Below are 27,484 nucleotides of genomic sequence, written 5' to 3'. Positions count from 1 at the left end.
CCCAAGGGCTGTGACTCACATACCTGCTTCTGCCCCGTGTGTGCTCTGGGAAGGGCACGTGGCAGCAGAGTCTGAAGAGGTGGCTGTGTGGACGTGGCCACGTGTAACTCAATTGCGGCCCTCAGTCTCCATGTCTGTGAAATGGATGGGCTGGGTGACCCCCAAGGTCTCTCTGAACAGGGCTATTAGTGCCCCAGCCCCCTTTTGGAAACGTCAGCCTCTAGCTGAGTCTACTCATGCTGCGGCCTCTGCAGAGCTGTTTCGAAGGTGCCGCACGAGGGTGACCACCTCAGTGGGGAGTATGTGGGAAGTGGGAGGAGGAGGGGGCCGGGGCTTGTGCTGGGTATGGCCCCAGGCTCAGAGCAGCCCCGCCTTCCTGGTTCTCGGCCCGAGGGAGACCCCTGCTGTCCGGTGTGCTAGTCCCTTTTTCCTATTCCAGGGCCCCCGAGGACCGGACGGACCAGCTGGGGAGCAAGGGTCCAGGGGCCTGAAGGTACCGACCCCCAGGGCCTGCCCTTCCTCACTCCTCCAACACTGGGGCAGGAATCACGAACAAGGCTCACATCTCCTCAGAACAACGCCCCTTAGGGACAATGAAGGGAGCCCCATGGAGGCTGCAGGGCTCTTTCTGAGAGGTCAGCCCTTCCACTCCTCCTGATCCCCCACTGCAAGCCCAATGAAGAGAAAGCAAGAAAAGGAGGAGGGAGATCATACATGTCCTCGGACCCCTTCCCCAGACCCCAAACCCCACCAGGTCCCTGACAGTCGAGACTGCTTCTGGCAGCCCCATCCCTAGGAAGGGGTCCTTGGTTCTCCACCTGGAGCAGCTGGTGACGGTGGCGAGCCACTCTCCTTGTCAGGCCTTAGTTTTCCCATCTGCGCCGTAGAGAGGGGGCCAGACTCCGTGGCCTCAAATGGGTTCCTTTTATCTCCCATGTGGAGGGCTCCCTTTTTGGGGAACGGTCCTCCCAAGCACCCTCTCCCACCTTCACGTGCTCTGCTTCCTACAGGGCCCTCCAGGACCCCAGGGCAGACCGGGCCGGCCTGGACAGCAGGTATGTCAGGCCAAGGCCAAGCAGGCCAGCCGCAGGCCCCCTCCCTGCTCCCTGCTTTGTGATCTGAGCCTGTAATGACCCCCACATGTGCTTCCAGGGTGTGGCTGGTGAGCAAGGCCACTTGGGCTCGCGAGGCTTTCCCGTAAGTAGCACCAGTTCTTGAAATTCTCTACATGGGGCTTTTGGTGGGGTAGGGGCAGGGGTGCGGATAATAACCACTTTTACCAAGTTCCTATCCTTCTGTGGAAACCCTGAAGGTTCTGGTTGCCCACCCGCCCTGCACTGAAGCCCCTCCACCACATCCCCTCTTCTCTGGGTCTCAGCCTTCCCATCTGTCACCCGGTGGGGGAGGACAGGACCCAAATACACTAGGATGGCTTGCTTGAAGTCAAGGCAGGGCAGGGAAGGCCATGGAGGGCCTAAGGTCACCTTTGCCTTGTCTCTGCAGGGCATCCCGGGTCCCTCAGGCCCCCCAGGCACCAAGGGCCTCCCAGGAGAACCGGTAAGAACGTTTCCTTCCCTCTTCCGCCTCTTTGCCGCTGGCACCTGGGGATGTGGGCCAGGTGCTCAGATAAGGGAAAGAGTTGGAAAGGGACCATGCCTGGCCTCTAAGCCCCCGGTGGGCCAGGCCTTGGGGTTGGTGGCGAGCGCTAAGCCAGGAGTTCTGGGATTGAGGCTCAGCTCACTTGGCCTCCAGCCTGTTTTCTTGCCAGGAAAATGGGGGTGATTGTCTCTGCCTTGCCATTCTGTTGTGAAGATGAAATGTGAAAATGTATAGGGAGTGATTGGCACAGTGGAAGGCAGAAGGACGGAGGGAGGGAGGGAAGATAAGAGTAAACCAACAAGCTGACTGGGAACCACAGAGTCCAGCATGGCTGGAGTGGAAAGTGGGACCTCGGAAAGGGCAGGAGGAGGCAGCAGGCGCCAGGCGCCCAAGGCCACGGGGAGAGGATGCTTTTTGTCCCAAGGGCAACAGGGAGCCATGGAAGGGCTTGAGGCAGAAAGGCCGATCAACTTGCTTTCCAGAAGATGACCCTGGAAGGACAGGTGTAGGGGGACAGTCCGGGAGCCCCATGAGGAGGCTAGAGAGTGGTGCTACAGGAGATGGCAGGGAGGGGACAGAATCTCCAGGGCACTAGGAGGATGACTCCTGCACAGGGCAGGGGAGGACAGGAGGCTCGCATCCTCAAGGCCACTGCTGCCTTCCCACATCCTGAGGCCCGAGGAATCACCCTTTTGAACGGTGGGTTGGCTGGGGGTGGGGGTTTCCAGACATGGATCCAAGGTGGAAGAACATTCCAGGCAGGGTCGACGGATGAGCAGGACTGAGAGCTAGGAGGTTTCTGATCAGGGACGGCCCCTGGGCTTTAGGTGGGTGAATAGGAGAATGTGCAGCTGTGTTGGAGGGAGTATGACACATACAGTGGTGAAGAGGGGGCTGCAGACACCAGGACCCTCGGTGTGGCTGGGGCGGACTAGGGGTGTGCTTCAGAGTCCCCAGTTCTGGGGGTCAGCTCCCTCACTCACCTCTCCAGATCCCAAAGAGGGCCCAGGCTGGCTTCTCCCAACTGTCTGTGTGTCTGTCTGTCTTCCAGGGCCCTCAGGGACCCCAGGGGCCAGTTGGGCCTCCAGGAGAGATGGGACCTAAGGTGAGTGTGAGAGACCCTTATTCGTCCCATGATGCTGCTGGGAATGTATCAGCCCTTCCCTTCCCTCCTCCCCAGGAGCCTCTTTGCCATTCCCTGTCTTGGCCCAGGGAGATGATCATGTACCATGTAGTTCAGAGAAGGGTGGACGCCCTGGCAGAGAGGCGTCCATCCTGGTAGGATCTACCACCAGGTAGATCCATCCTGGTGGCATAGGTTGAGGAGCTGGGCTCCTAGTCCAGGGGCATTGTATGGGATGCAGAGGTACCAGAACCCTTGTGGGGGCTGGCATTGCCTCTTTGGGCATCACTGGAAACATGGATGCTTTCCAACTTTGACCTTCCTGGGACTTTGCCCCAGCAGAGGTTTGACTGTCGATCCAGCCCCCAAGGTTCATGTAGCAAGGAACTTGGAAGGAGCCTCAGACACCCCTGCCTTATCCGGAGGGAAAAACCAAGCCCCAGGGTTTATGCAAGGGCTGCAGCCATGCCCATGGTGATAACTCAGGGCTGCTTCCCACCCGCCTCATGCTGGCTCAGCTGTAGAGAGAAGGGTTAGAATCACTTGGCCCTAAACACAGCATCCAATGGTTTCCTCCCCCGTCTTTATGTGAATCATTTTCTTCCCTCTGCTTGCCAAGGGCCTCCTAGTGTGGTAAACCACACTCGTGGGTTGGGAGAAGGCTCTAGAAGCCTCTGGGTAGTCCCAAAGCTCAGCCAGCCTGGGTCCACCCCCAGCCCCCTAGTTCCAGCTCCAGGCTCCAAGAAGCTACAGGCTGCTCCCACCTCTGCATCTCTTGTGCTGTGTGACCCTGGGTGTGTCTCTTGCCCTCTCTGAGCCTCAGTTACCCCCTTGCTTACAACCAAGGGGCAGCTCTTGCTCTAGGAAGGACCAATGGCATTTTCTTGCAGGGGCCGCCGGGTGCAGCGGGAGAACCGGGCCTTCCTGGGGAAGCTGGGATGAAGGTGAGGTGGGATGAAAGAAGAGAAAAATGACTTGTTGAAACCAGCTCCCAGCTGGTGGCCACATCCTCTCCATGGAAGAGAAATGGGCCTTTCTTGTGGCTGGGATAATGGGTTCTCTGTGCTCCTGGCTGGGGAGTGGGGCCTGGTCAGGGCCAGAGTGGAGTGTGGAGCCCCCACCAGTGTCCCCTGCCAGCCAATGTTTTTTCAGGCACCTGCCCCTGCCTCCATGCTGGGGTGGCTGTACCTCCTGGCCTCATGTGATACCATCTGCATCTCAGTGCCAGTGCCTCTCATTACCTGCTAAGAAACAGGTGCCTATTGATACCTGGGCTCTGGGAGAACCCCCTCCCCATTCTGCTGCTGTTGGAAGAGGACGCTGTTCCCCTCGGAGGCCCCAGAGCTGAGGAGCGATGCTGGCTAGCCCATGGACATTGTTGAGGCAGGACCCAGGGGAGCCCGCAGAGGGGCTGTAAGACTTGAGTCCAGTCACCCGCTTCTGTGCCTAAGTCTCCCTGTCATTCAGAGAGGGGGTTGGACCAGGCCTGGGGCTGTCAGACTTGGCTTAGTCCCAAAATCCTTTGCTCAGACTCCAGTGAAGAAAACCACCCCACATAGAAAACTGATAGAAGTGGAATTGTTTCCACCGGAGCAGGGCTGGAGGCTCAGAGCTCTGCCCTCCTTCTGTGTCCCTAGACACCAGCAGGGAATATAGCTTGAAAATTCTCCAATAAGAAAGACCCTTTTAGGGCCTTTATGCAGGGGGCAGGTGACTTTTATTCCTGCTCATTTAGGGCTTCCTCCTCGTTTGGGTTTCTCTGCAAGTCTCAAGGAAGAGTAAAATCACATAGTTGCCATTGCTGCATCCAAGCCTCCTGGAGCCAGACTGCCCAGCTTCAGATCCTGAATCTGTCACTGACTAGTCTTGTGAGAGCTTGGGCTCCTTACTGAACTCCCCCAATGCCTCTGATGCTTCACCTCTAAAAGAATACTTTTCCTTGCAGGATTGTCTTGAAAGTCAAATATGTTAATATAAAAACTGACGTCCTCAGCCTGGGCAATGTAGCGAGACCCCATCTCAACAAAAAATTTAAAAATCTGCCGGGCATGCTTGTGGCGCATACTTGTGGTCCCAGCTACTTGAGAGAGGCTAAGGTGGGAGGATCACTTGAGCCTGGGAGATCAAGGCTGCAGTGAGCTGTGATTATTACCTCACTGCACTCCAGCCTGGGTGACAGAACGAGACCCTTGTTTCAAAAAAAAGTCCTTAGAACAGTACAGTTAGTTATTAATAGGATGATGGTGGTGGTGGTGGTGGTAATGATCCTCCTGTCCTGGCATGGGAGAAGAAGCCCGTGGACAAGGTTACTTGAAACAGGAGCTCTGGTTGGTGCTTTACGATTTCTCTGTGGTCCCTGGGAAGAAGGACCTTCCCCATCTCCTCCTCCCACACCCCAAGTCAGAGCAGGTGGAAACAGGAAGGGGTGGCGAGGGCTGGGGCTGGCCCTACCCACCCCCATGGACTTTTGTTCGGCTTCTCCTAGGGTGACCTTGGACCCCTGGGCACCCCTGGGGAGCAGGGCCTCATTGGGCAACGGGTAAGTTGAAGCGATTTATTCTTCCTGAAAGCCCCCAGGGTGTGTGGGCACAGCAGGGGAAGAGACGGGCTTTTCTCAATCTCCCTAAGCCTCAGTTTCCTCAGTTACAGAAATAGACCACGAACCTCTATAGCCTCGCCCAGTCTGTCTTGGTAGGCCAGCATTTCCACAGTGTAGAGAAAGGCATTTTATAGTCAAAATGCATTTTGTGGCCTATAGTCCCAGCTCGGGAGGCTGAGGCAGGAGAATCGCTTGAACCTGGGAGTTAGAGCTTGTGGTGAGCCAAGATAGTGCCTGGGTGACAGAGGAAGACTCCATCTCAAAAAAAAAAAAAAAAAAAAGAAAAAGAAAAAAAAGAAAGAAGGATCCTGAGGTTTTCGAGGCTCGGTAGGAAAGAGAATGATGAGCATGCATCCTATACCCACAGTGTATCAGGCACTTTTCTCGAGGCACAAGGAGCACAGCAGTGAGTAACGGAGACCTGTCTCTGGAGCTTGCATTCCAGCGGGTTGATAAGTGATACCTGCCATGGGTACAAGAGGATCACAGACCACCCAGCTGGTACATGGTTGCCATCCTGCATCTGACAACTCCTGAGGCCCTTTCCAGCTCAGACTCTGAACAGTGATGAATTCTAAAAGCAGAGAGACACCCAAACTTAATTTGATGGCCATTTCAAGAACTGTTGTCCAGGGGCGTCTCTGGAGCTGGAAGGGCCAGCCTGGTTGAGGGTCAGCCAGGGACTCAGTGTTCTTGTTGTCATTCCCGAGCTTGCTGGGAAGAAGAGTTGAAAGACAGGCCTCCCTTTCCTCATCTGAGAAGTGGGATTCCACCAAGGAGCTCCAGGAAGGCTTGCTTCAGCTCCAGTAATAGTATCTCACAGGGCTGCCAGGTGTGGGGCGCTCACACCGCGCCTTACAGCAACCCTTGAAGAAGGTGGTGTCAGCCGCATTTTTCAGATGAAAAAACAGACGCCCATGAGAGCTAAGTAGTTTGCTTGTGGTCAAACAGCTAGTGAATGGGAAACCGAGAAGTAGCATTGATGTCTGGCTGATGTCAAAGCCTGTCTTTAACTACGAGGCCACTCCGCAGCCCCGCCAACCAGCCTAGAGATGAGGTCCAGGACAAATCCATGACAGGCACCTTCTAAATTCGTGACCTCATGTAGCCCCCACCCCACACCACCCTGCAGAGGGAGCTGTCGGTAGCTTGGGGGTCTGTTTCCCCTTTCTGGAGAGCCGAGGGTGGTCACCTCAACCTTCCTGTTCATTTGCTAACTCAGCCCCTGTGTGCCAGGGCCCCCAGGGTCCCACTGCCTGGAGATCCGTGGGTCAGGGCACTGCCCCAGGGAGGGGGAAGAAAGGAAAAGCACACCGGGGTCTCCTCCCCAGTAACATCTCCTCCCCTTTCTCCTCACCCTTTCCAGGGAGAGCCAGGCCTCGAGGGTGACAGTGGCCCCATGGGACCTGATGGGCTGAAGGTAAGTGCCCTTTTAGGGCAGGGCCTGGGGACCCTGGCAGGGCATTGCTTTCCCATCCAAGACCTAAGTCTCCTCCCAGAAGCACTGTGTTCCCGTGGAGATCTGCGATGAGACCTCCAGCTCCCATTGACAGCAGGGTGGGGAAGGGTCAGCAGTGTCCAGCGGCCACCTCCCACCCTGCCCTCTGCACTACCTGCTCAGGTGGGACCAGGACCATCACCACCTTGCAGTCTTTCCTGCTACCCTTCTTAAAATATCAGCTTCTCTTGGCTAAGGGTGATTCCTGAGCACCGGCACTACGCCAGGCCCAGAGCCAGGGTCTTTGGTGTCTGTGATCTTCCAAATAACCTAGAAGGTCAGGAAAATAGTAATTACCACCAATGACTTATGAGTCACAATTTAGGGAGGATTAGTCACACGCATACCAGGTACAACACCAAGCCCTGTACCAGCTGGATCCATAGGGCAATGGGAGTTCTGTCTTTAGATGAGGAAACTGAGACTCAGAGCGGTGAAGCAACTTGCCCAAGGATACACCACTAGCAACTGGCACATCCAGGACCCAAATCTGGGCCTGTTTGACCCAAATCTGCTCGCTCTGTTGTACCATGCACCCATTCTAAAGGCGAAAAGGCTGAGGCTCAGAGGAAGGCAGAGATATATTCAGGACCTATGGCTGTGAGTGAGGATCCAAAATTCAAACCCACAGCTCACAGGTGCCAAAGCCCCTGCTGCCTACCTCGACCCTGCGTCTCCCTGAGAGCCTCCTGTCAGCCACAAGTGTCAGGACTCTGAAGAGGCACCTTGGCTCACCTGAACTGCGGGTGGGCAGGTGGGCACTGCCCTCTGACTCTCCAGACCCATCTCCAGCCAGGCCAGTCCCTGGCCTCCGTCTCGGGTCCCGCTCTGACCCCACACATGGGCTTTTCCCGAGGCTGGCCGGTCACCCTTCACAAGTCAGCTCTCCAGCCCAGGGTCCTGAGGGCCATGTTGGGGTATCCCCTGTCACCCACCTACTCTCCAGGTGACCTTGGAGAAGCAGACCCCTTCTCTGAACCTCAGTTTCCCCATCCACAGGCCTCCGCCCACCCTCATACGCCCTCACCACAGTCTCCCAGGGTGCCTTGGTGACCAGCCCCTGCTGACTCCTCACGTTTTCTTGCAAGAGCGAGAGCGCCCTCTGTCTGTCATCCGCCTGCCTCCTCACCCCCAGCCCTGCTGCATCCTCACCCCCAGCCCTGCTGCATCCTCACCCCCAGCCCTGCTGCATCCTAGGGTACAGCTGAGTCCTAAGACCCGGAGCATTTGACAGCCCCTCCACACCCTTTGCCAGCGCCTGCTACACTGCGTGGTGATGCTGATGAAGGTCATGGCTAAAATGCTTTGGGCGCTTGCCACGTGCCCAGTGCCACTGACCCGAAGGGCGTTATGTGAATTAACCCATTTGATAATTAATCTTCCCAGCAACTCTCCCAAGCTTGATACAGTACCATCCCCACTGGACGGATGAGGAAACCGAGGCACGAAGCAGCAGCCTCCTCACTCCACTCTGGGCGGCCACCTTTCTTCTTGGAATGTCCACCGAGGTGGGCGGGAGGGGGTCTTCCAATCTCGGTGCCTCGTGCAGTCTTCTGCCTCCACCTTGCATGGCTTTTTGGCCCTGGCTTCGTCCTCTTTCCCTTCCTTCAAAGCCAATTCTACCTGAGTCCTTGTGCTCAAATGCACGGCGTCTTCCCCGATCTTTACATGAATCCCAGGAGAGACCCATTTTCTTAAGGTGTTTGTCCAGGAATCACCCCTCGTGGTGAAAACTGCGTGTTGAATATGCACAGCACTTTATAGTTTATGGAGTGCTTTTACACCTGTTAGCTCTTTGCCGATGTCCAGCTGACGGTGGTGATGGTAGCGGTGACCAATAATAATTAGCTTTGATCCAGCATTCACGTGCCAGACACGCTGCTAAGCTATTTACGTGGTTTATCTCTTTCAATCCTTGCAGTAATCCTTTGATCCTGATATTACAAACGAGGAAACTTGCCCAGGGTCATACCACTATTCAGTAGCAGTAGCAAGATTTGAACTTAGGCAGCATAACCCCAGAGATGAGGGAGGCATCGTCCCCTGAGCAGAAAATCTTGGAATTAGAAGGAGCCAGAACCCCAGGTTCACACAGCACTGACTTACCCGGTGGTATCAGGGAGTCTCCACCTCTCTGCACCTCAGTTTTCCCATCTGTAACTGGAGAGGGTTAAGGAAGGCGACTTGCAAGGCTCTTCTGAGCACTGACAGATGTCTGAGGATTTGGGGCATCTACAGGAACCCCCAGAGCCTGTTCTGCATGCAATTCACAAGGACGTCCACTCCAGGGGTCCAGTTAACCCCTGGAGGGTGGTCTTAGGCAGAGCCCAGGTGAGGCCCTTTGCTGAAAACCCAGCCAGCCTCCTGGAACAGGCTGTCTGCCTCTGAGAGTTAGGAGAACAGGTGGCCAGGACGACAAGCCAGAAATGGAATCCCAGAGCCAGGGGAGTCTGCAGGAGAGTTATCCGGGCCAGCCCCCTGTCTTCATGCCAGGCTGTGCTTAGAAGCTGAGGCTCTCAGCGGGAAGGGATCTAGGTACAACTCTGTGCCCAGATCTGCTCTGCACTGGCCCACGCCTCAGCTCGGAGTCTCCTGCCTTTATCTGTGCCATCTCTGAACCGCACCGTTGCAAAATCTGCCCAACTGAGCTAGAAACTGCCCCAGCAACTCCCTCACACCCGCCTCCTGCCCCGGAGCCCGGGCCCCAGCAGGCCCAGCTTGCAGCAATGAGCAATCATGAGTCTCGCTCTTGAGCCTCTCTTCTGGGCAGGGCCCAACCCCAGGCTCCAGCTTCATGCCCTCTGCTTCCTGTGCTGTCTCTCCTCTGGATGCACACCAGTTTATCAGTGTCCCTCGTAAAGCTTGGCACTGGGGGACAGAACTGGTAAAGACTCACTATGCTTTTCCAAGCCTGCTCTTCTCGCCCATCCCTCCTCGTACCTGTGACTTCATGTCCTCTCCCATGGGTCTCCCTGAACAAGTCACAGCTAAGCCAGCCCTGATGGAGACCACCTTCTGATGGACGCCGCCTCTCGGCAGCCATGCCCATGCTGCATTCCACACCTCCTCTGCTCAAGGTTGATGAGGGTGACGGCCCATGCCCCATCCTAGAATCCTGCATGCCCCATCCTGGAACCGCACCTGCCCCCAATCTCTCTCGGAGTACACAAAGATTACCGTGATGAGATAAGGCAAGCTTAGAGTGACACTGATTGCTTCAAAACCATAAAAAACCCATGCCGGCCTGGTGCAGTGGCTCACACCTGTAATCCCAGCACTTTGGAAGGCGGAAGTGGGTGGATCAGCTGAGGTCAGGAGTTTGAGACCAGCCTAGCCAACATGGTGAAACCCTGTCTCTACTAAAAATACAAAAATTAGCCAGGCGTGGTGGCGTGTGCCTGTAGTCCCAGCTAGTCAGGAGGCGGGGGCAGGAGAATCGCTTGAACCTGGGAGGTGGAGGCCACTGCATTCCAGCCTGGGTGACAGAATGAGATCCATCTAAAAAAAAAAAAAAAACCCATGCCAAGTGTTGCCTTTCCAAGGAAATAACCCCGGGTGCCCCAAAGGCCCGAAGCCCCAAGATGACCTTGGTTACAGCCCTGTCGCTGTAAAGAGGGCATGCTCAGGATCCTGCTTCAAAGTCCAGCTCCACCGCTAGCCAGTTGTGGGCCTCTGGGCCAGATGACTTGATTTAGCTCTACCTCAGTTTCCTCATCTGTAAAATGGGACTAAAAGCAGACCAGCCTTGGAAAGCTTTTGTGGGGATTAAGTCAGTTAATAAATGTTGAAGGACTCAGACTGTGGTCCTGACATGGTTAGTGCCATATAAATGTTAGCTCCATCCCATTCCCCAGAGAAAGTATTCTGCAGCCCATAAGAATGATCGCCATGCAGAGCCCAGAGCAGCGGGAGGGCACGTTCACCATAGAGCAAAGCAGTAACTATAACAAACAAAGATGGAGACCTGCAGTCCAGTGGGATTGTGCCTTTAGAGCTTAGTTTACTGGAACCAATGCATTGCCTTGGGTCAGTTGCTTCACTGCCCTGAGTCAGGTGCATACCATCCAAACTGTTACCTACCCTTTATTATTATTATTCACTGTTTTTGTGTCATCAAGGATTGAAAATGCAGCTCAGAAAAATGGAAAGAGTGGTTCTGAGAGGGAGAATTGGGTAAATTTTCTTGCTTGATGAAAATTTCTTTCAGCTAGGCGCAGTGGCTCCCACCTGTAATCCCAGCACTTTGGGAAGCTGAGGTGGGAGGATTGCTTCAGCCCAGCAGTTGGAGACCCACCTGGGCAACCGTCTCCAACTCCTGGGCTCAAGCTCTCTTGTAGCAAGAGCTCATTTCTGCAAAAGAAAAAAAAATTTAATTAGCTGAGCATGGTGGCATGTGCCTGTAGTCCCAGCTACTTGGGAGGCTGAGGCAGGAAGATTGCTTGAGCCCAGGAGGTAGAGGCTGCAGTGAGCTATGATTGCACCTCTGCACTATCTCTCTCTGGGAAAGAGACTGAGACTCTGTCTAAAAAAAAAAAAAAAAAAAACTGCTTCATAAGACTCTTGTTCTCCCAATGTGTCTAAGTTGGGGACAAATTGCCCTTGTCTCCTGTGAACTCTGTGGGGTGGGTGCAGTCAGGACTTGGGCTTATCTCTGAGTCACTCTGCCTTTCCCGGCCCAGGCCCAGACAGGGACACGTGGGAACCTCTAAGTCTGGGATGCGTCCTGTGCAAGCTTCAGGCTACACTGAGCGCGGCAGCCGAGTCACAGCACCCTGCCTTTTTGGCAGTGGAGGGACCTGTCGGGAACCTAGGGGCCAGTTGGCTGTGGATGTCTGAATGGAGCCCTGCAGTTTGGGGCCTCTGATGCACTTGGCAACTAACTTATTCTCTGTCTCTCTCCCCTCCTCATGCCCTGCCACCCAGGGGGACAGGGGAGACCCAGGGCCTGATGGAGAACATGGCGAGAAAGGCCAGGAAGGGCTGATGGGTGAGGACGGGCCCCCCGGCCCCCCTGGTGTCACTGGTGTCCGGGTGAGTGTGCAGGCTGCTTGCAGCGCCTGGGGCTCTGGGGTACCCGGAACGCTCATGCCTGTGCAGGCAGCTGGGCGGGAGGTCTTTTGGAAGTGCCACTGAAGGATCTTCTGCTGTGGTCCTTTCTCCACCCGGTGGTTTGCCAGAGAACCAATCTGACCATGTCCCTTCCCTGCTTAACGTTCCATGGCTCTGCAGAACATCTGTGACTCATCCTACCGGCTCCCCTGCCCTGTGCAAACCTGGCCCCTGCCGACCTCATCTCGTCCATCCCCCATATCCAGACACACTGAACTTTTTTCAGTTCCTTGGACAAGCTGTGGTCCTTACCCCTGGGCCTTTGTCCGTGCTCTGTCTAGGACACTCTCCTTTCCTCACTCTCCTGTCACCTGCTTTAGTCCTATTTGGCCTTTAGGTATCACCATAGACATCACCTCCTCCAAAAAGCCATCCCTGCCCCCAGGCTGGGCCATGAGCCCTCAGGGACATGCATAACCTTCAGGGTATGTCTTGGTTCCATGAAGACCAAGACCTTTTCTGGCCTTCATTTACGTCTTTAACAGTGCCTTGGCCAGTGGCTCACGCCTGAAATCTGAGCACTTTGGGAGGCCGAGGCAGGCGGATCACTTGAGGTCAGGAGTTGGAGACCAGCCTGGCCAACATGGTAAAACCCTGTCTGTACTAAAAGTGTAAAAATTAGTCAGGCATGGTGACGCATGCCTATAGTCTCAGTTACTCAGGAGACTGAGGCAGGAGAATCACTTGACCCTGGGAGGCAGGGGTTGCAATGAGCCGAGATTATGCCACTGTCTCCAGCCTTGGCAACAGAACGAGACTCTGTCACAAAAAAAAAAAAAAAAACCGGACCTGACACGTAAGAGGTGACCAAAATCTGTTTGTTGATTAAGAAGACAGAGCAGCTCTGCTCTTCTACCCTAACAGAAATGTACTTAGTCAGTCCACAAACACTCACAAGCATCTTCCCTGGGCCAGGTGCTCCGAGACTAAAGGTGTATAGACAGGTTTCAACGTGTATAGACAAGTTGCCCAGTGCTTTCCTGAAGGTTCCCTCTTTGATGCTGATAGCAACCCCTGAGGATTGGGAAAATCTGAGAGGTAAAGGAAACTTCCCAGGCTCACACAGTGACAAATGGCAAAGCTGGAATTTGAACTTAGGCCTGCATGACTCTACCCATACTGCCCCTGGGCTCTGGCAGAGTTGGAATCCAGGGCTTGGCTGTGGGTCTATGAGGATGAGGCTGGAGGCAGGTGGAAGGTTGATTTCTGAGTGTCGCAAATACTGGACTGATGACTCGGAACTTGACTTGGTAGTGGGGGGGCGGTGGTAGTCTTGTACGGTTGAGCAGAGTTTGTGTGACCCAGGAGTGCTGGGTCGGTTCAGTCGAACTGCTTGGGACCCGTGGATTAGGTGGCCTTGCAGACAAAATGCCCAAATGCGTAAGCCTGCTGGCATCTACCTTGAGCCAACCAGGTGGTGAGAACTCACACCTCTGCTGCCATCCCAGTCTCCCTGGAGTGTCCATTTCGCTCTTCATCCCTCAATCAGAGAGACCGATGTTACCTAGGCAAAGCAGCCCAGTTCGATTCGGGCCTGCTCTTGACACTGTTTTTCCCCCCTGAAGTGTTTACATGACTAACCTAGGACAGATCCAAGTTAGCCTGCAACAAACTATGGTTGTGGGAAAATATTTGTTTCCTAAAAATAGCACTGAATTGCCAATCCCCCTAAACAGCTGCAACAGAATGAACTCACCAAACTAGAGAAGAATACGAGGGCGCTGAGTCAGCCAGGAGGCTTTCCCCGGGCTTGACTCAGCGGCGGGGAAGTGGGCCAAGGGGAATTTAGCAGGAGGGGCCCTGGCCCAGATTCTGCATTAGGAACTTGGTCTGCGACCTTTCACCCACCCCTTGCTCTCTCTGGTTTTGCCCTTGGAGGATTTGGAAGGAATGTGTGCTAAGATCACTTTGAGCTCCAGCGTTCCAGGCACCCTTTTTTAGTGAGTGTTGAGTATCATGGCTGTGGAATGGGCAGGAACACATGGCAGAAAAAGTCGTGGAACCAGAGTCCTGAGGTTGAACTTGAGTTTCTGGCTGGCTCAAGCAACCCATTCTCTGTGTGACTTTGAGCAAATCACTGCCCCTCTCTGAGCCTTGGTTTTCTTATCTATAAAGAATAAGTAAAACTCAGGATAGGAAAGCATGTTATAAAATGCACCAGAAATATAAAAGATTGTCTTTATAAATTTAGAGGACAAAGTGACTAGAGGCTGGTGGTGGCTGGTGGTGATGGTGAGTGGATGGTGTGGGTGGGGGCAGCAGCAATGGCAGTGGTGGAATGATGATAATAATGATGGTGATGGTGGTAGTACTGATGATGGTGTTGGTGGTGGTGATGATGAAGATGATGGGGGTGATGATGGTGGTAGTAGTGGTGACTCTGATGAGGTGGTGATGGTGGTGCTGGTGCTGGTGGCGATGGTGATAGTGGCAGGGGGAGGGGAATGGAGGTGAGGGTGATGGAGGTGGTGGTAGTGATGATGATGGCGGGGGTAGTGGTGTTGGTGGTGGTGATGGTGATGATAGTGGTGGTGGTGGTGATGATGATGATGATGGGGCAGTGATGGTGGTGGTGGTGATGGTGGTGGTGATAATGGTGGTGGTGGTACTAATGATAGTGGTGGTGGTGATGGTGATGATGGGGCAGTGACGATGGTGATGGTGGTGGTGATGATGGCGGGGATAGTGGTGTTGGTGGTGGTGATGGTGATAATGATGATGATGATGAGGCAGTGATGATGGTGGTGGCGATGGTGATAGTGGGGTGGGAGTGGAGTGGAGGTGAGTGTGATGGTGGTGGTGGTGGTAGTGATGATGATGGCGGGGGTAGTGGTGTTGGTGGTGGTGATGGTGATAGTGGTGGTGGTGGTGATGATGATGATGGGGCAGTGATGATGGTGATGGTGGTGGTGGTGATGGTAGTGGTGATAATGGTGATGGTGGTACTAATGATAGTGGTAGTAGTGGTGATGATGGCGGGGGTAGTGGTGGTGGTGGTGATGGCGATGACAGTGGTGTTGGTGGTGGTGATGGTGATGATAATGGTGGTGATGATGATGGGGAAGTGATGATGGTGATGGTGGTGGTGGTGATGGTGGTGATAATGGTGGTGGTGGTACTAATGATAGTGGCAGTGGTGGTGATGATGGGTAGTGGTGATGGTGGTGATGATGGTGGGGAAGTGATGATGGTGGTCATGGCAGTGGTGGGGGTGGAGGTGATGATGATGATGTGGTGATATGGTGTGGGCAGTGGTGATGATGATGGTGATGATGATGGTAGTAGTGGTGTGGTGGTGGTAGCTGTGTTAATGTCAATGTTTTGCCATCACTCCCATTTCTCATATGCCGGGATTGGAAAGAGAGTCACTTAGGCCAGGCCAAGTGTGTGCTGAGTGATAAGGCAGTGAGGGGCCTTGAGTCTCTTTGGCATCAGGATAAATACTTCCCACTCTGTGGCCTGGAAACCGTTGAGTATTTAAAAATAGAATTTTATGAGCCACTGGGGCCTTTCCAGAAATGCATCTATATGGATGGGGCCCAGCAGAAATCTTCATTCCAGGCCCACAGCCTTACCCACTGTATGTATGCTCTCTGCCGGAGAGGGCACGTCCCAGCAAGTGGTGCCCTGTCCTGGGGGAGACGCAGCCTTCCGTCTCCCTGCCCCTGTACCGGATGCTTCAGCACTGACTCATCTTGCCTTCTGCAAGGGATCAGTCGGCCATTGCAGCCACCTCAGTGCACTGGAAAATGCCACCAGTCACTGTGACATGCCTTCCCCGTTGCCTGACCATGACCAGCCTGGAAGGAGAGGTGCCCCGGAAGTAGAGGAGCTGCGTGTCACTTCTGACCTGGCTGGGAGGCCCACAGAGGGCTTCCTCTCACTGAGCCTCAGTTCCTTTAGCTCCAAAACGGGATCAATAATCCCTTCCTCCAAACACTGGTGAGAATTGAACGAACATTTATGTAGAATGAGAACACAGCACATGGCCCGTGGTGAGGGTTATAGGGATTGTGGGTGTTTTATCACCAGAAGAGCTGGAGACTTTGAGATTGCCTAGTGCTGTCTGATAGAAATGAAATACAAGCCATATACAAGCCACTCCTTTTACATTTTCTAGTAGCCACCTTTAAAAAGCAAAAAGAAACAGGTAACTTTAATTTTAAGGGCCAGTGCGGTGGCTCATGCCGGTAGTCCCAGCACTTTAGGTAACCGAGGTGGGAGGATTGTTTGAGCCTAAAAGTGCAAGACCAGCCTGGGCAACATACTGAGAACTTGTCTCTACAAAAATTAAATTAAATCAAATTAAAAAGTTAGCTGGGCGTGGTGGTGCATGCCTGTAGTCTCTGCTACTCGGGAGGCTGAGGTGGGAGGATCACTTGAGCCCCAGAGGTTGAGGCTGCAGTGAGCTGAGATCGAACCACTGTGTTCCAGTCTGGGCAACAGAGAAAGACCTGTCTCAGATTAAAAAAAAAGAATTAATTTTAATAATATAGTTTATTTAGCCCAATATATCCAAATATCATTTCAAAATATAATCAATATAAAAATCATTAATAAGATATTTAGCACTCTTTTTGTAGTAAGTCTTTGAAATCAGTGTGTAGTATATATTCATAGCACATCTCAATTCAGATGTGAATTTTCATTGGAAATACCTGATCTGTGTTTAGATTTTCATTGTATATAAAATTTCACTGGAAATACTTGATCTGTATTGAGATTTCATAAAATTTACAGTTGAAAATGTAGGTTCATATACCCAAGTTACTCCAAACAAGTTTTGTAGCAACATAATTGGGTGTGTCAACTTTTACTTTTTTTTTTTTTTTCTTTTGAGACACAGTCTCACTCTGTCGCCCAGGCTGGAGTGCAGTAGTGCTCACTGCAATCTCCACTTCCCGGGTTCAAGAAATTCTCGTGCCTGGGCCCTCCCAAGTAGCTGGGATTACAGGTGTGCACCACCACACCTGGCTAATTTTTGTATTTTTAGTAGAGACAGCGTTTCACCATGTTGGCCAGGCTGGTCTTGAGCTCCTGGCCTCAAGTGATCCACCCACCTCGGCCTCCCAAAGTGCTGGGATTACAGGTGTGAGCCACTGTGCCCGGCCTTAAATTTAATTTTAAATTAATTAAAGTTAAATAATATTAAGAATTCAGTTCCTCAGTCAGAGTAGCCACATTTCAAGTGTTCAGTAGCTGTATGTGGCTGGAGGCCACGGGGCTAGTCCCATACTAGAGGTGGGGAAACTGAGGTTCAGAGAAAGAGCAGGACTGGTCCAGGGGTACATGTGGACTCAGGCACTGGGATGCAGGCAGTCTGTGCTGAGGTCCTTCCCAGGCCACTGTTCCTGCCTTTCTGAGGACCACAGGGTGGTCTGAGTGGTGTGTCCCTTTGGGATAGCATCATCTTTTCTGGCATCATAACTGATGCTGCGTTATGTCTTTAGAGCAGACATTTCTCCCTTGTGCTGAATCAAAGCCAGCTGCCCCATAATTTTCATGCACTGGCCACCCTAGAGAACACGGCTGGCCCTGCCCCCAGAACAGCTGCAGAAATCTGCAGACGGGAACCAAGTCCTCTGGGTTGGTCCAGATGTTTCCTTGTTCCTCTAGGACCTCTTCTTCCTGTCCCTCTTCTATCACAATTAGTCAGTGCCTCTTCTTAAAGTACAATACCTATTCCCGAATGGGACATCACCTCCTTCATTCTACATCTGGTGCCTCCGTTAATGCAACCAGAGGGATTACATCAAAGCAGCTCCTTAGTGCTTACCAAGAGCATAGACATTCTTTCTAGATCCTTTGAGCCTTGCAGTCAAGAAGTCCTTTCTAGGCCAGAAACGCTGCCTGCCTCACTCCCTCCATCCCGACCTATGGCCCAGGATTGATTCTCTTCTCTTTCTCTCTGTGTCTGTCTCTTACTGTCACATTCACACTTGCACACACTCACTCACCCTTGCTGTGCAGTTTCTCTGACAACTGCAGACACAAAGCTGAATTTGCGGGGCCCCGCCCACCCAACACCAGGGCAGGGCAGGGCAGGCCAGAGCATCTCTTTGGGAAGCCCTGTGGGGCAGGGGCAGAGTGGCCTGTCAGAGGCAATGGCCTGGGGACCCCAAGGAAAGTGGGAGAAGGCAGCTGACCTTTCCAGCACAATTCCTTACTGTGAAGAGGCTCCTCCAGCCCAGTGCCTGAGAGAGGAGGGGCCTGTGCGAGGGACATGCCCCAGGAATTGCTCACAAGTGACGCACAACATCTCAGAGATAGGGAAGAACCTATAAATCCTCTCCATTTGCCACCTCGTGTCATCAATGGGGACCATGAGCCAGGGGGTGGAAAGAGCCCTGGGCATGGAGCCAGACACAGCTGGGATTGATTCAGGGCCTGCAAGGCGCAGCTGGGACCCTGGGCAAAAGTCACTGTATCTTTGGGAACTTGGCTGCCTCAACTGGAAGCGGGTCTCACTGGGGCCTAACGTTCAAGGTCGTTGGGAGGGTGGAACAGTACTTGGCGCTGGAGAGAGCTCAGTGCAGAGAGCTGTTCCCTGTAGGACACCCCTGGATGCCTAACAGTAACCATGACGACAGTGAAGCCAGCCATTGCAGAAGCCACACCCAGCGTCCACCCCTGCACCCAGGCCTCGCTGTCAGCACGTTCTTGCATCGCCAAGTCGAATCCCTAAGTTCTGTGACACTGTCCCCACTACACAGCAGAGGACGCTGAGCCTGGGAAGTTAGGTCAGGCTCAAGGTCACACGGGTACTGAGTGGCAGAATCAGTTTCAAACCGGGCCATCTGCCTCCGGAGCCGACAGTCTGACCACCTTGCAAATCCGCCTCAATGTCTTCTCTTCTCTCATCTTTTTCTTGCTCTTTCCCTCCTCTCTCTTCAGGGTCCTGAAGGAAAATCAGGGAAGCAAGGCGAGAAGGGCCGCACTGGAGCCAAGGTAGGTGCCCCCTTCTGCCTCGATGGGCCCACGTCCCTCCCCCACATCCCGTCCCCAGTCCCTCCCCTCCTTGGCCCCTCCGTCCTGCTGGGGCCTGGTGACAGCTTGTCTCTCCTCCTGTTGCAGGGCGCCAAGGGCTACCAAGGACAGCTGGGTGAGATGGGCGTCCCTGGAGACCCCGGACCCCCTGGCACTCCAGGCCCTAAAGGGTCCCGGGGCAGCCTGGGACCAACGGTGAGGACTCTCTCGCTGGGGTCGGGGAGTAAGATATGGACTAGAGGGAACCAAGGGCAGGAAAGGAGACACCAGGCTTCTCTGTGCTGCTGTCACCCACCCTAGCTATTAGCTGAACACCTGGTGCTCGCTGTCCCAGCCACCTCTCTGAATCATGAATCGCTCTGGTAACCTGCAGAAAGCTGCAGCCCCGCCTCCGGAACAGTATACACCACACAGAATATTTCCTGCAATTTGAAGGGGTGTGTGGGTCCCCTGAAGCCCTCTATGGACCCAAATGAATAAGCCTTGTTATTAGCATCAGGGGAGAAAGGACCCGATTCTTAGGACTGTTTTTATCAAACGAGGAGATTTCCCCCTGGAAATAGATTCGGGAGGAACAGGGCAATGCTCCTGCAGGTCCCTGGATGACTCTGGGGTGTCCCAGAGCATTGCTGGGCTGCCCTGAAGGAAGGGGCCCAGAGGGCTTTGATACCTGCAGGACATGAAGACCCCAGGCGGAAGCAAGGGAAGGAGGCTGAAGAGGGTGACACAGCAGCTCCAAGCTGGCTGTGTGTAAAGTTAAGCAACCAGGCTGGTTTGTGGTATTTGCCAGTTTCTGCAGTGTAAATGCTCCCTCCGTGGCTGGTTTCAAGCCACTGACATGACATCACTGAATGCAGAGTGGGTTGGAGTTACACAGCAGCCCTCCCTTAGGCAGTGTTTCCACCAACACGCACAGATGCAGTAGACCAAAATAACTTCGTGAGAGTAGGGAGGAGGAAAATGTAGTAAAACGGCTAGGAGGAGATGAGTTTTGAGTATCCTCTATCTTGGTTTTTAGTAAAATTAATTTAACTGTAAGTCCATAAAATGGAATTGTTAATAACGGCTCTGTTTCACTGGCTTGTAAAAGTCCTGAGAATTTAGCAATCAGCTGTCTTGAACCACTGGAGCCAGGAGAAGGAGGGCTGGGGCGGGGGTGGGGATTTCCAAGGAGGAGGGATGATGTCACTGGCTTTCTGCCTTGTTCACACACCTTGGTTATGGGCAGCCTGGAAGCCAGGCTGCTAGGTGGAGCGGGGCTGGAGCCTGCAGGGAGACTGCTGTGTCCCTGCTGTGAGAGCCACACTCCATACCAACGAGGGCCTCCTCCTCTTGTAGGGTGCTCCTGGACGCATGGGGGCCCAAGGAGAACCGGGACTGGCTGGTTATGATGTAAGCAGATATCACCTCACCCCACCCCCTGACTCTGTCCTGCAGGCCTGGACACACAGGCCCACGCCAGCCTCTGCCCCACCACCTCCCGGCTGAAGGCTGACCCCTGGGACACTGAAGATGTGGGGTCTCACCTGCCCCAGGGAGCCCTGGGCCCAGAGCTGTGGTGGGGGTGGAAGATCATGGATGGGACAGGTGTGGTTGGGGCCACCAGATCAAAATGAGCCACCCCAAGCCTTCCTGGGTATTTCCTGCCTGGGGTGGGTGCTCTGCATGCCTTGTCTGCTGTCTGGGGAAGGGACCATTTTTGCATCCAGTCTGGCACCTTCTTAGACATGGCTGAGCCAAACCCATGTTACACATCTGGAGAGAACAGGGCTCAGAGGGGTACGGTGCCTACTCAGAAGGGGAAACCGAGGCTCAGGAGGATAGAGAGGTGCACGAGGCCTGACCACTTTAGTTTGGAGGTGGAATCCGAGCTCTGGTCCTCGAGGCTCTAGATCCAGTGTTTGGTAGAGACACAGCAGGGAGGGGAGGAGAGGGAGAGGAAAACAGGCGAGACAGGACCTGGAGGGATGTTGCGAGGAGCCCACGGTGGGTGTCCGCACCTGCAGGCCTAGCCAAAGCCTGGGAAGGTCTGTTGAGGCAAGCATTTTGCCCCTGTCCCTGGTCCTGACTTGGAGGACAAAGCTGGTTCTCCCGAGATACCGTTCCAGGTCTGCTCCAGGGTGGGGCGGGCAGGGCCCCTGACCATCCAAGCTGGAACACCCCTTTGGGGCGTGTCAGGGACCAGCATGGCCGGTCTGGAAGGCCAGGGCTCAGACAGACACAGACTTACTCAGAGCCACACAGCCAGCTGGGGCAGAGCTGGGACCCAGTTTTGCAGCCCAGTGTCCCCATCTCAGAGTCCACGTCCTTTGTCCTTCCTGAGTCCTCATTCTGACTTACCTCCTTCTTGTTTTCCTGCAGGGACACAAAGGCATTGTGGGACCCCTCGGACCTCCTGGACCAAAAGGCGAAAAGGTGGGTGTTTGCTGTGGGGGAAGCAGCTGCACCCTCGTGTCTGAGGCTGAGGTCAGCTCCGGGGCCAGCAGGAGAAAGCCCCTGGGGTAGCCATGGCTGGAGAAGCCTGTGGGGGTTCACCCCCTGCAGCAGCCGAGGCTGGTGTCCCTGCCACCGTGCCCAGCAGGCAGGAGCCATCAGATCCACATTCAGCAGTATGTGCTGGGTGTCATCTTTGTACCCAGTGCTGGAATGAAAATATGCAATCCCTGCCCTCACGGGGCTTATAACCAAGAAGCAGAAATGGACATCAATCTGGTAATGACTAAAACTGTAACTCCATCATCTGTGTTGACATGAGAATTGAAGCCTTGCCCGTGAATGAGATCACCCAGCGAGAGTGGGGAGAGGATGCTGACCAGGAGAGGGTTAGGACGGAGAGTGAGGAGCCCCAGTGGTTAGTGGTCAAGGAAGGAGCCACCAAGGCAGAGGAGAAGGCATGTTCATTCCCCACCCCTTGGCTCCAGATTCAGTAGAGGAGAGAAATCACTGGAAGGATCCTCGCTGATCCCTGGCCCTTACCCCGCCATGCTGGTGGGGATGTGGAGGGCCAGGAGTGCCAGAAGGTCCGAGGTATTGGTGCCATGTCACGTCCAAGGCAATACCCAGCTGGCCCCATGTGTCTGAGTCCTTCCTTCGTCGCCTGAGTCCCTTCTGTCTTTCCTCCTCCCCCTCTCCCCTGCTGGCTCAGCTGGAATGCTCCGCTTGCCCCCTGCCTCCCCAGCACGCCTTTCTTTTGCTGAGTCAGCTCCCCACTAACTAAATCCTGCTGTTGATGACTCACGCTGGCCCGGCGTGCTGCCCAGCTGACCCCTTCCTCCTGCTGGAGGAGGACAGCTCAGCCATCAAAGAGGGCCACCCCCCCCCCAGCCAATTCCACAGGAAGCCACCGAAGGTGCCACTCAGTACCCCGGGTCCCTCCTGGGCCCTTGCAGCCTGCCAGCGCTGGCACAGAAGGGGTTAACACAGACCCTGAAACAAGGAGGCCCTGGTGCCCCCCAAGGCCTCCGCTCCAGGCCATCTGCAGCTCTAGAAGCAGTCTCTGTGGCTGCTGAGAATGGGACCCTGACATCAAATCTGCCTTAAGGCTGCAGGGGCCTTGGGGGGTCCCCAGGATTCCCTGAGCCTTGAGTGCCTCATCAGGTGGGAGGTCCTCGGGAATGAGAGGCCAAGGTTTGGGGGGGGCATCACATATACGTCAGCCAGATGCCTTTTCTGACTTAGAAGGCATTATCAGATTCGTTCATTCCTCCAGCTCTCCAATAGGTATTTATGGAGGATGTAGTGTGTTCCAGGCCCTGAGCTACAGGCTGCGAATGATGCCCTTAGAGGTCTCAAAAATAGGGCGAGTCCCATGAATGAACAGCCAGCCACAAGCTGGATGGTGCTGGGGAGGAGAGAGCAGGTTACTGGGGAGACACTGAGCACACGCCCACATGCAGAGCTCTTTCCCTGCCATTCCTCCCGTAATCCTCACCGCAGCCCCAGTGCAGAGATACCACTGTTCTACAGGACAGGTGGGGAAACTGAGTCCCCATGAGGCTCAGAGACTAGCCCAGGATCTGTAGTAAGAGGGTGGCAGGGCCAGGATTTAGACCCCATCTGTCTGATGCCAGAGCCTACTTCCCTAACCAAAAGCAGACCCGAGATAAGGAAGCCATACGCCTTGAACTTGAACCGCCCACCCCCGCTCACCGTGGGGGTGAGCTCACTACAAAGCTGGTGGCCAGAGAGAGGGGATGAGACTCTGGGACTTGGACAGGGGAGGGACAGTATCCTACCAGATTTCTGGTGCGAAAAAATGCATCCCCAAACTACACTCACATTGCGGGGCATCAGTATAGGTGATCCAGGATGGGGCGGGCAGGGCCCCCGACCATCCAAGCCCATCCAGTCTGGGCTTTGGGCCCAGATTGCCCCGATTCCTGAGTGGCCTTGGCTAAGACCTTCCTCTCAGTTTCCTATCATTAAGTGTGGACAATAGTCCCAGCGGCATAGGTTACTGTGCAGATTGGATGAAACAAACCTCACAAAATGCCTGGCACATGGAACATGCTGGGTAGACACAGGCAGGCCCCTTCCCCAAAGTCCCCAAGTCCAGCTGCCTCTGTCCACAGTGGGACTTGAGCACTGGATCAAAGAACCATAGAGGGTGGGCAGGGACGAGAAGGAATCCCCGCTCCCTGGGCCACCCCTCTGGGTACAGCTGGTTCTAGACCTCAGGCCTAGTCCCTGCCAGCCTGCAGCCTCCACCCACAGGAACCACAGAGGCCCCAGGCTGGTGGCTGATCACCACCAACCTTTAGAACTGACTCCGGCCAGGGATGTGTCCCAGCCCCAGGGACGCTTTGCCTCTGTCCAGCCTCTTCCGGCTCCATTTCAGTCCCTATGAACAAAGGGGTCCAGGGGTGCCTGGCTTGAGCCCTGTGCCCAGAGGAGTGACACAAGTTTTCTGGGGCTGGAGTCTTCTGAGCCCTGAGATTCTGCCATTTGCCGTTCCACTTACACCTTCCTTGTAGTTGAAAGGTGGCGTCTACACCTGTCCTGCGGGTGGACCAAGGCCTGGGGTAGCCATGGCATGAGGATCTCACCTCTAAACTCTGCTCCCCACCCGACCCCCATCTCTGGCCATGTCCATGTGACACAGTCTCACTGCTGCTATTGTTACCGGCTACGGCAATTTTAATGCCATCTGCTGAGCCCCTGCTACATGGGCAGCAGCCTGCTGAGGGCTCCTGTGCCTTTCCTCACCGAGTCCTCTGAACAGCACCAGGATGCGCTCCAGTCCCGCTCTGCACATAGCAACCTGTCTTATGGATACACCCCCATGCTGACTGGCTGCCAAGTGCCACCTGGGGCTACCATGGAGGGTAGGAACCTAAAGCTGGTTCCTCCCAGCAAGGATCGGAGACAGGGACTCTCAGATAGAGGGTGAAGAACTCTGAGCAGGTCCCATCATCTCTGCGAGCCTCAGTGTCCTCATCTGTGAATTGGGATAACAATCGCATCTGCTTCACAGTGCTGCGCTGCGGATGTCATGAGTCCGCCTGTGTCTGGCCCGGAGCAGTGCCCATGCGTGCCAGCTGCTGGAGTTGGTGCTACTCCCTGCCAGGCGTCGCGCATCATTCCATGGAGTCCTCACCACTCCTTGACGGGCATCACGCGCTGCCCCCTTCCCCCCACCCCACTCCGCTCCGCTCCCCTATTCCCCAGCTGAGGAGAGGAGCTCAAAGATGGGAAGGGACGTGTTGCAGGGCCACGCGGCTGATCCTTTGCAAGCCGGGATGTGAACCCAGCTGTCTGAGCTCCCTGACTTCCTGCAGGATCCTACAGCTCAAGGGCGTCTGGAGGGCACAAAGCACTGTTCTGTGTTCCACAGTCCTGGTTCCACACCAGCCTGGGTCTGGCTCGAACACACCTACCCTTTCCTCTCTAGTTTGCGTCCCCATCTGTAACCCTAAGCAGGCTAGACTTCATCTCTGACGAGGCGCTTTCTGTCTGGAATTCCCCACATTCCCCAGGAGCAGGCGGTTTGCCCTAAAGCTGGTTCTGTGTCCACAGGGGGAGCAGGGCGAGGACGGCAAGGCCGAGGGGCCCCCTGGGCCACCTGGAGATCGGGTAAGCCCCCTCCCTCCTTGGACCATGGGGAGTCCTAGGTGGAATCTGGGCCTCCCGCTGCATGGAGAGGGGTGGGCCGATCAGGGGCCAGGTCCCTGAGAGCTCCGCAGAGGGCATGGCTAACAGGGCCCAGGGCTGGCATCCTCGGCACCTGGTGGCCCAAATTTTGCTGTTGTCTTTGTCATTCAGGGCCCTGTGGGTGATCGAGGAGACCGCGGGGAACCGGGGGACCCTGGGTACCCTGTAAGTATCAGAGCTCCTACCTGCTGGCAGGATCAGGCATGTCAGGGAGATGGGGGATGACACACGTCTAGAAAGAACAAGAACTTCCCAGGCTTCTGTGCTGCCTCCCAGCCCCCTGCAGGATGGGCCCCCCTCACCTGTCTCTCTTTGGCTTCCAGGGACAGGAGGGTGTGCAAGGCCTCCGTGGAAAGCCAGGCCAGCAGGGCCAACCCGTGAGTGGTGCCTCCTGTCCCACCCTGCCTCCCGCCCTGAGTGGGGGGGGGCGGCCAGTGGGAATGAAAGAACTGGACCCTTTAAAGCTTAAAGGGACCCTCCCTGCAGGAGGGTCTGGGGCAGCCATTTCTGTTTCTCCTGCCCTGACCCTGGGGATACCCCCAGAACCTGCACCCCCAAACCCCTCCCCACCCCTCCCCCTCCAGGCGGAGACTGGCCACCCTCCCCGGGAGAGAATCCTGGGGCTGCCTTGCGTCATCTCACCTTGGTTTGCAGGGGCATCCGGGACCCCGGGGGCGGCCGGGACCCAAAGGATCTAAAGGCGCAGAGGTAAGAGGGCCGGGGGTTCAGCGGGGAGACTGAGTCCTGGGAAGAGGGAAGCCTGACCCACAGTCACACAGCAAACCAAATGCAGGCTGCAGAGGCTGCGAGGCAGGGCAGGGGGGGCATCCCACCAGGAGCCCGGCACGCTGCTTCTGGCTATGACCCCATCTCCCTTCAAATAGCCTGAGGGAGGAGGGACGATTAGCCCCATTTCACCGGGGCTCCAGAAGGGGAGCCACCTGCCTGAGGCCAACCAGAGTGACTTGAACCCAGGGCAGTCAAGAGCCAAAGCTGGCCTCTCTCTCCGCCACACCACACTGTAGAGAGAAAACTGGGAGAAGTCAGTTGAGGGGGTCTGGAGGAAGAGGAGGCAGAGACAGGGTGCTTGAGGAGGAGCCACTTCCTGCCTCTACCCTAGGGCCCCTGCCTTCCCCCAGACCCCAGGCTGGGCCAGTGCCCTCTTAATGCTGTTTCCCTCCCCCGGGTGCACCCCTCACCTGCACGCCTCAGTGATACGCAGTCTCTAAAGGATCCGGTGGAGCCATGGCCTCTGGCTCCTCCCAGGAAATTGCCAGTGCCAATGAGGGGACACCAGGGCCCAGAGCAGGCTCAGTGACAGCCCCGGGAGGTTCCAAGGCCAGCCCTGGCCCCAGGCTTCCAGGCCAGAGTACTTGGGCACATCTTTGGCATCAGGTGTTCACCCAGAGGCCCACAATCCTCTCAGTCCCTCCTTCCAGAGCCCCTAGCATCCCACACCTCTACCAGGCAGCCTCCATCATGTGGCCCTTGATTTTTCAGGGACCAAAGGGAAAGCAAGGCAAGGCGGGGGCCCCAGGCCGGAGGGGGGTCCAGGTGAGTGACTACGGCTGCTATTTCCAGCCAGCCTCCCTGCCCGCCCCTACACCCACCCTCTCCCCCTTCCCCCACCAAATGCCCTCACCAGCTTTTTATGTACCCACCAGGGCCTGCAGGGGCTGCCAGGGCCCCGGGGCGTGGTGGGGAGACAGGGCCTCGAGGGCATCGCTGGAGCAGATGGGCTTCCTGGCAGGGACGGGCAAGTGGGACAGCAGGTGAGTGGGGCTTAGTGTTAACAGATGGTGGCTCCATTCAGGACCAGGTGTGGGGGAACTTCCCCAGGCCATGGGCCAGAGGAGCCCGTTTAGAAACTTGGATGGGCAGAACCAACTATCCAGGAGTTTCCCTGGGGTGGGCAACCGTCTCATCCCCTGGCACCTGGGAGTGTGGACCCTCTGACTGTCTCTCCTGGATGTCAGCACCCAGAAAGACCGTCCTTTCCTCCCCTGCCTGGTGGATAGGTTTCCTAGTCCGCTCCTTCCTCACTCAGAATCCCGCCCTTCCCCACTCACAATCCTCAGCTCCTCCTGGTCCAGCCACGTCACACACAGGCCGTCTGACCTCCATCCTGGAGTGTCACCCCTTCCTCCAGCTACACCCAGGGTTCACCCAGGCGTTGAGCCATCTGCTTCCTTGGCTATTTCATGAAACACAAGAGACCCTCCTCTGCCTGCTTTCTTAACAGGGGGAGCAGGGAGACGATGGGGACCCTGGCCCCATGGGCCCTGCTGGGAAGAGAGGAAATCCAGGTGTGGCCGGCTTACCTGGAGCACAGGGACCCCCAGGATTCAAGGTCAGATACCTCTTAATCCACTTACCCACCCTCTGCCCTTCCTGCCTTGATGCAGACTCTAGTGGTTCC

The 27,484-nt window shown here is 55.3% G+C and overlaps 1 protein-coding gene across 11 annotated transcripts in view; it reads left to right on the top strand.

The window, feature by feature from the left end:
• Nucleotides 1-27,484, top strand: part of COL27A1 (collagen type XXVII alpha 1 chain) — a 159,732-nt gene that overhangs the window by 109,761 nt on the left and 22,487 nt on the right. For 7 of the 11 annotated variants that reach the window (XM_045373706.3, XM_005580979.5, XM_005580981.5 and 4 more), the window contains 20 exons: nucleotides 440-493; nucleotides 1,011-1,055; nucleotides 1,153-1,197; nucleotides 1,504-1,557; nucleotides 2,651-2,704; nucleotides 3,613-3,666; nucleotides 5,208-5,261; nucleotides 6,688-6,741; nucleotides 11,743-11,850; nucleotides 18,823-18,876; nucleotides 19,003-19,110; nucleotides 20,254-20,307; nucleotides 21,277-21,330; nucleotides 24,931-24,987; nucleotides 25,177-25,230; nucleotides 25,389-25,442; nucleotides 25,720-25,773; nucleotides 26,566-26,619; nucleotides 26,730-26,837; nucleotides 27,308-27,415. In XM_045373706.3, the coding sequence (XP_045229641.2) occupies nucleotides 440-493; nucleotides 1,011-1,055; nucleotides 1,153-1,197; nucleotides 1,504-1,557; nucleotides 2,651-2,704; nucleotides 3,613-3,666; nucleotides 5,208-5,261; nucleotides 6,688-6,741; nucleotides 11,743-11,850; nucleotides 18,823-18,876; nucleotides 19,003-19,110; nucleotides 20,254-20,307; nucleotides 21,277-21,330; nucleotides 24,931-24,987; nucleotides 25,177-25,230; nucleotides 25,389-25,442; nucleotides 25,720-25,773; nucleotides 26,566-26,619; nucleotides 26,730-26,837; nucleotides 27,308-27,415 (1,281 nt within the window). Of the gene's footprint in view, nucleotides 1-439; nucleotides 494-1,010; nucleotides 1,056-1,152; nucleotides 1,198-1,503; nucleotides 1,558-2,650; nucleotides 2,705-3,612; nucleotides 3,667-5,207; nucleotides 5,262-6,687; nucleotides 6,742-11,742; nucleotides 11,851-18,822; nucleotides 18,877-19,002; nucleotides 19,111-20,253; nucleotides 20,308-21,276; nucleotides 21,331-24,388; nucleotides 24,690-24,930; nucleotides 24,988-25,176; nucleotides 25,231-25,388; nucleotides 25,443-25,649; nucleotides 25,774-26,565; nucleotides 26,620-26,729; nucleotides 26,838-27,307; nucleotides 27,416-27,484 lie in introns of those variants that run through there. The other 4 variants (XR_012424444.1, XM_045373707.3, XM_074016730.1 and 1 more) reach the window with 4 other exon arrangements.

This window comes from Macaca fascicularis, chromosome 15, assembly GCF_037993035.2.
Source record: "Macaca fascicularis isolate 582-1 chromosome 15, T2T-MFA8v1.1".
NCBI lineage: Eukaryota > Metazoa > Chordata > Mammalia > Primates > Cercopithecidae > Macaca > Macaca fascicularis.
The sequence above is the reverse complement of the archived record's forward strand: the minus strand, read 5'-3'. Positions and strand labels throughout refer to the sequence as shown.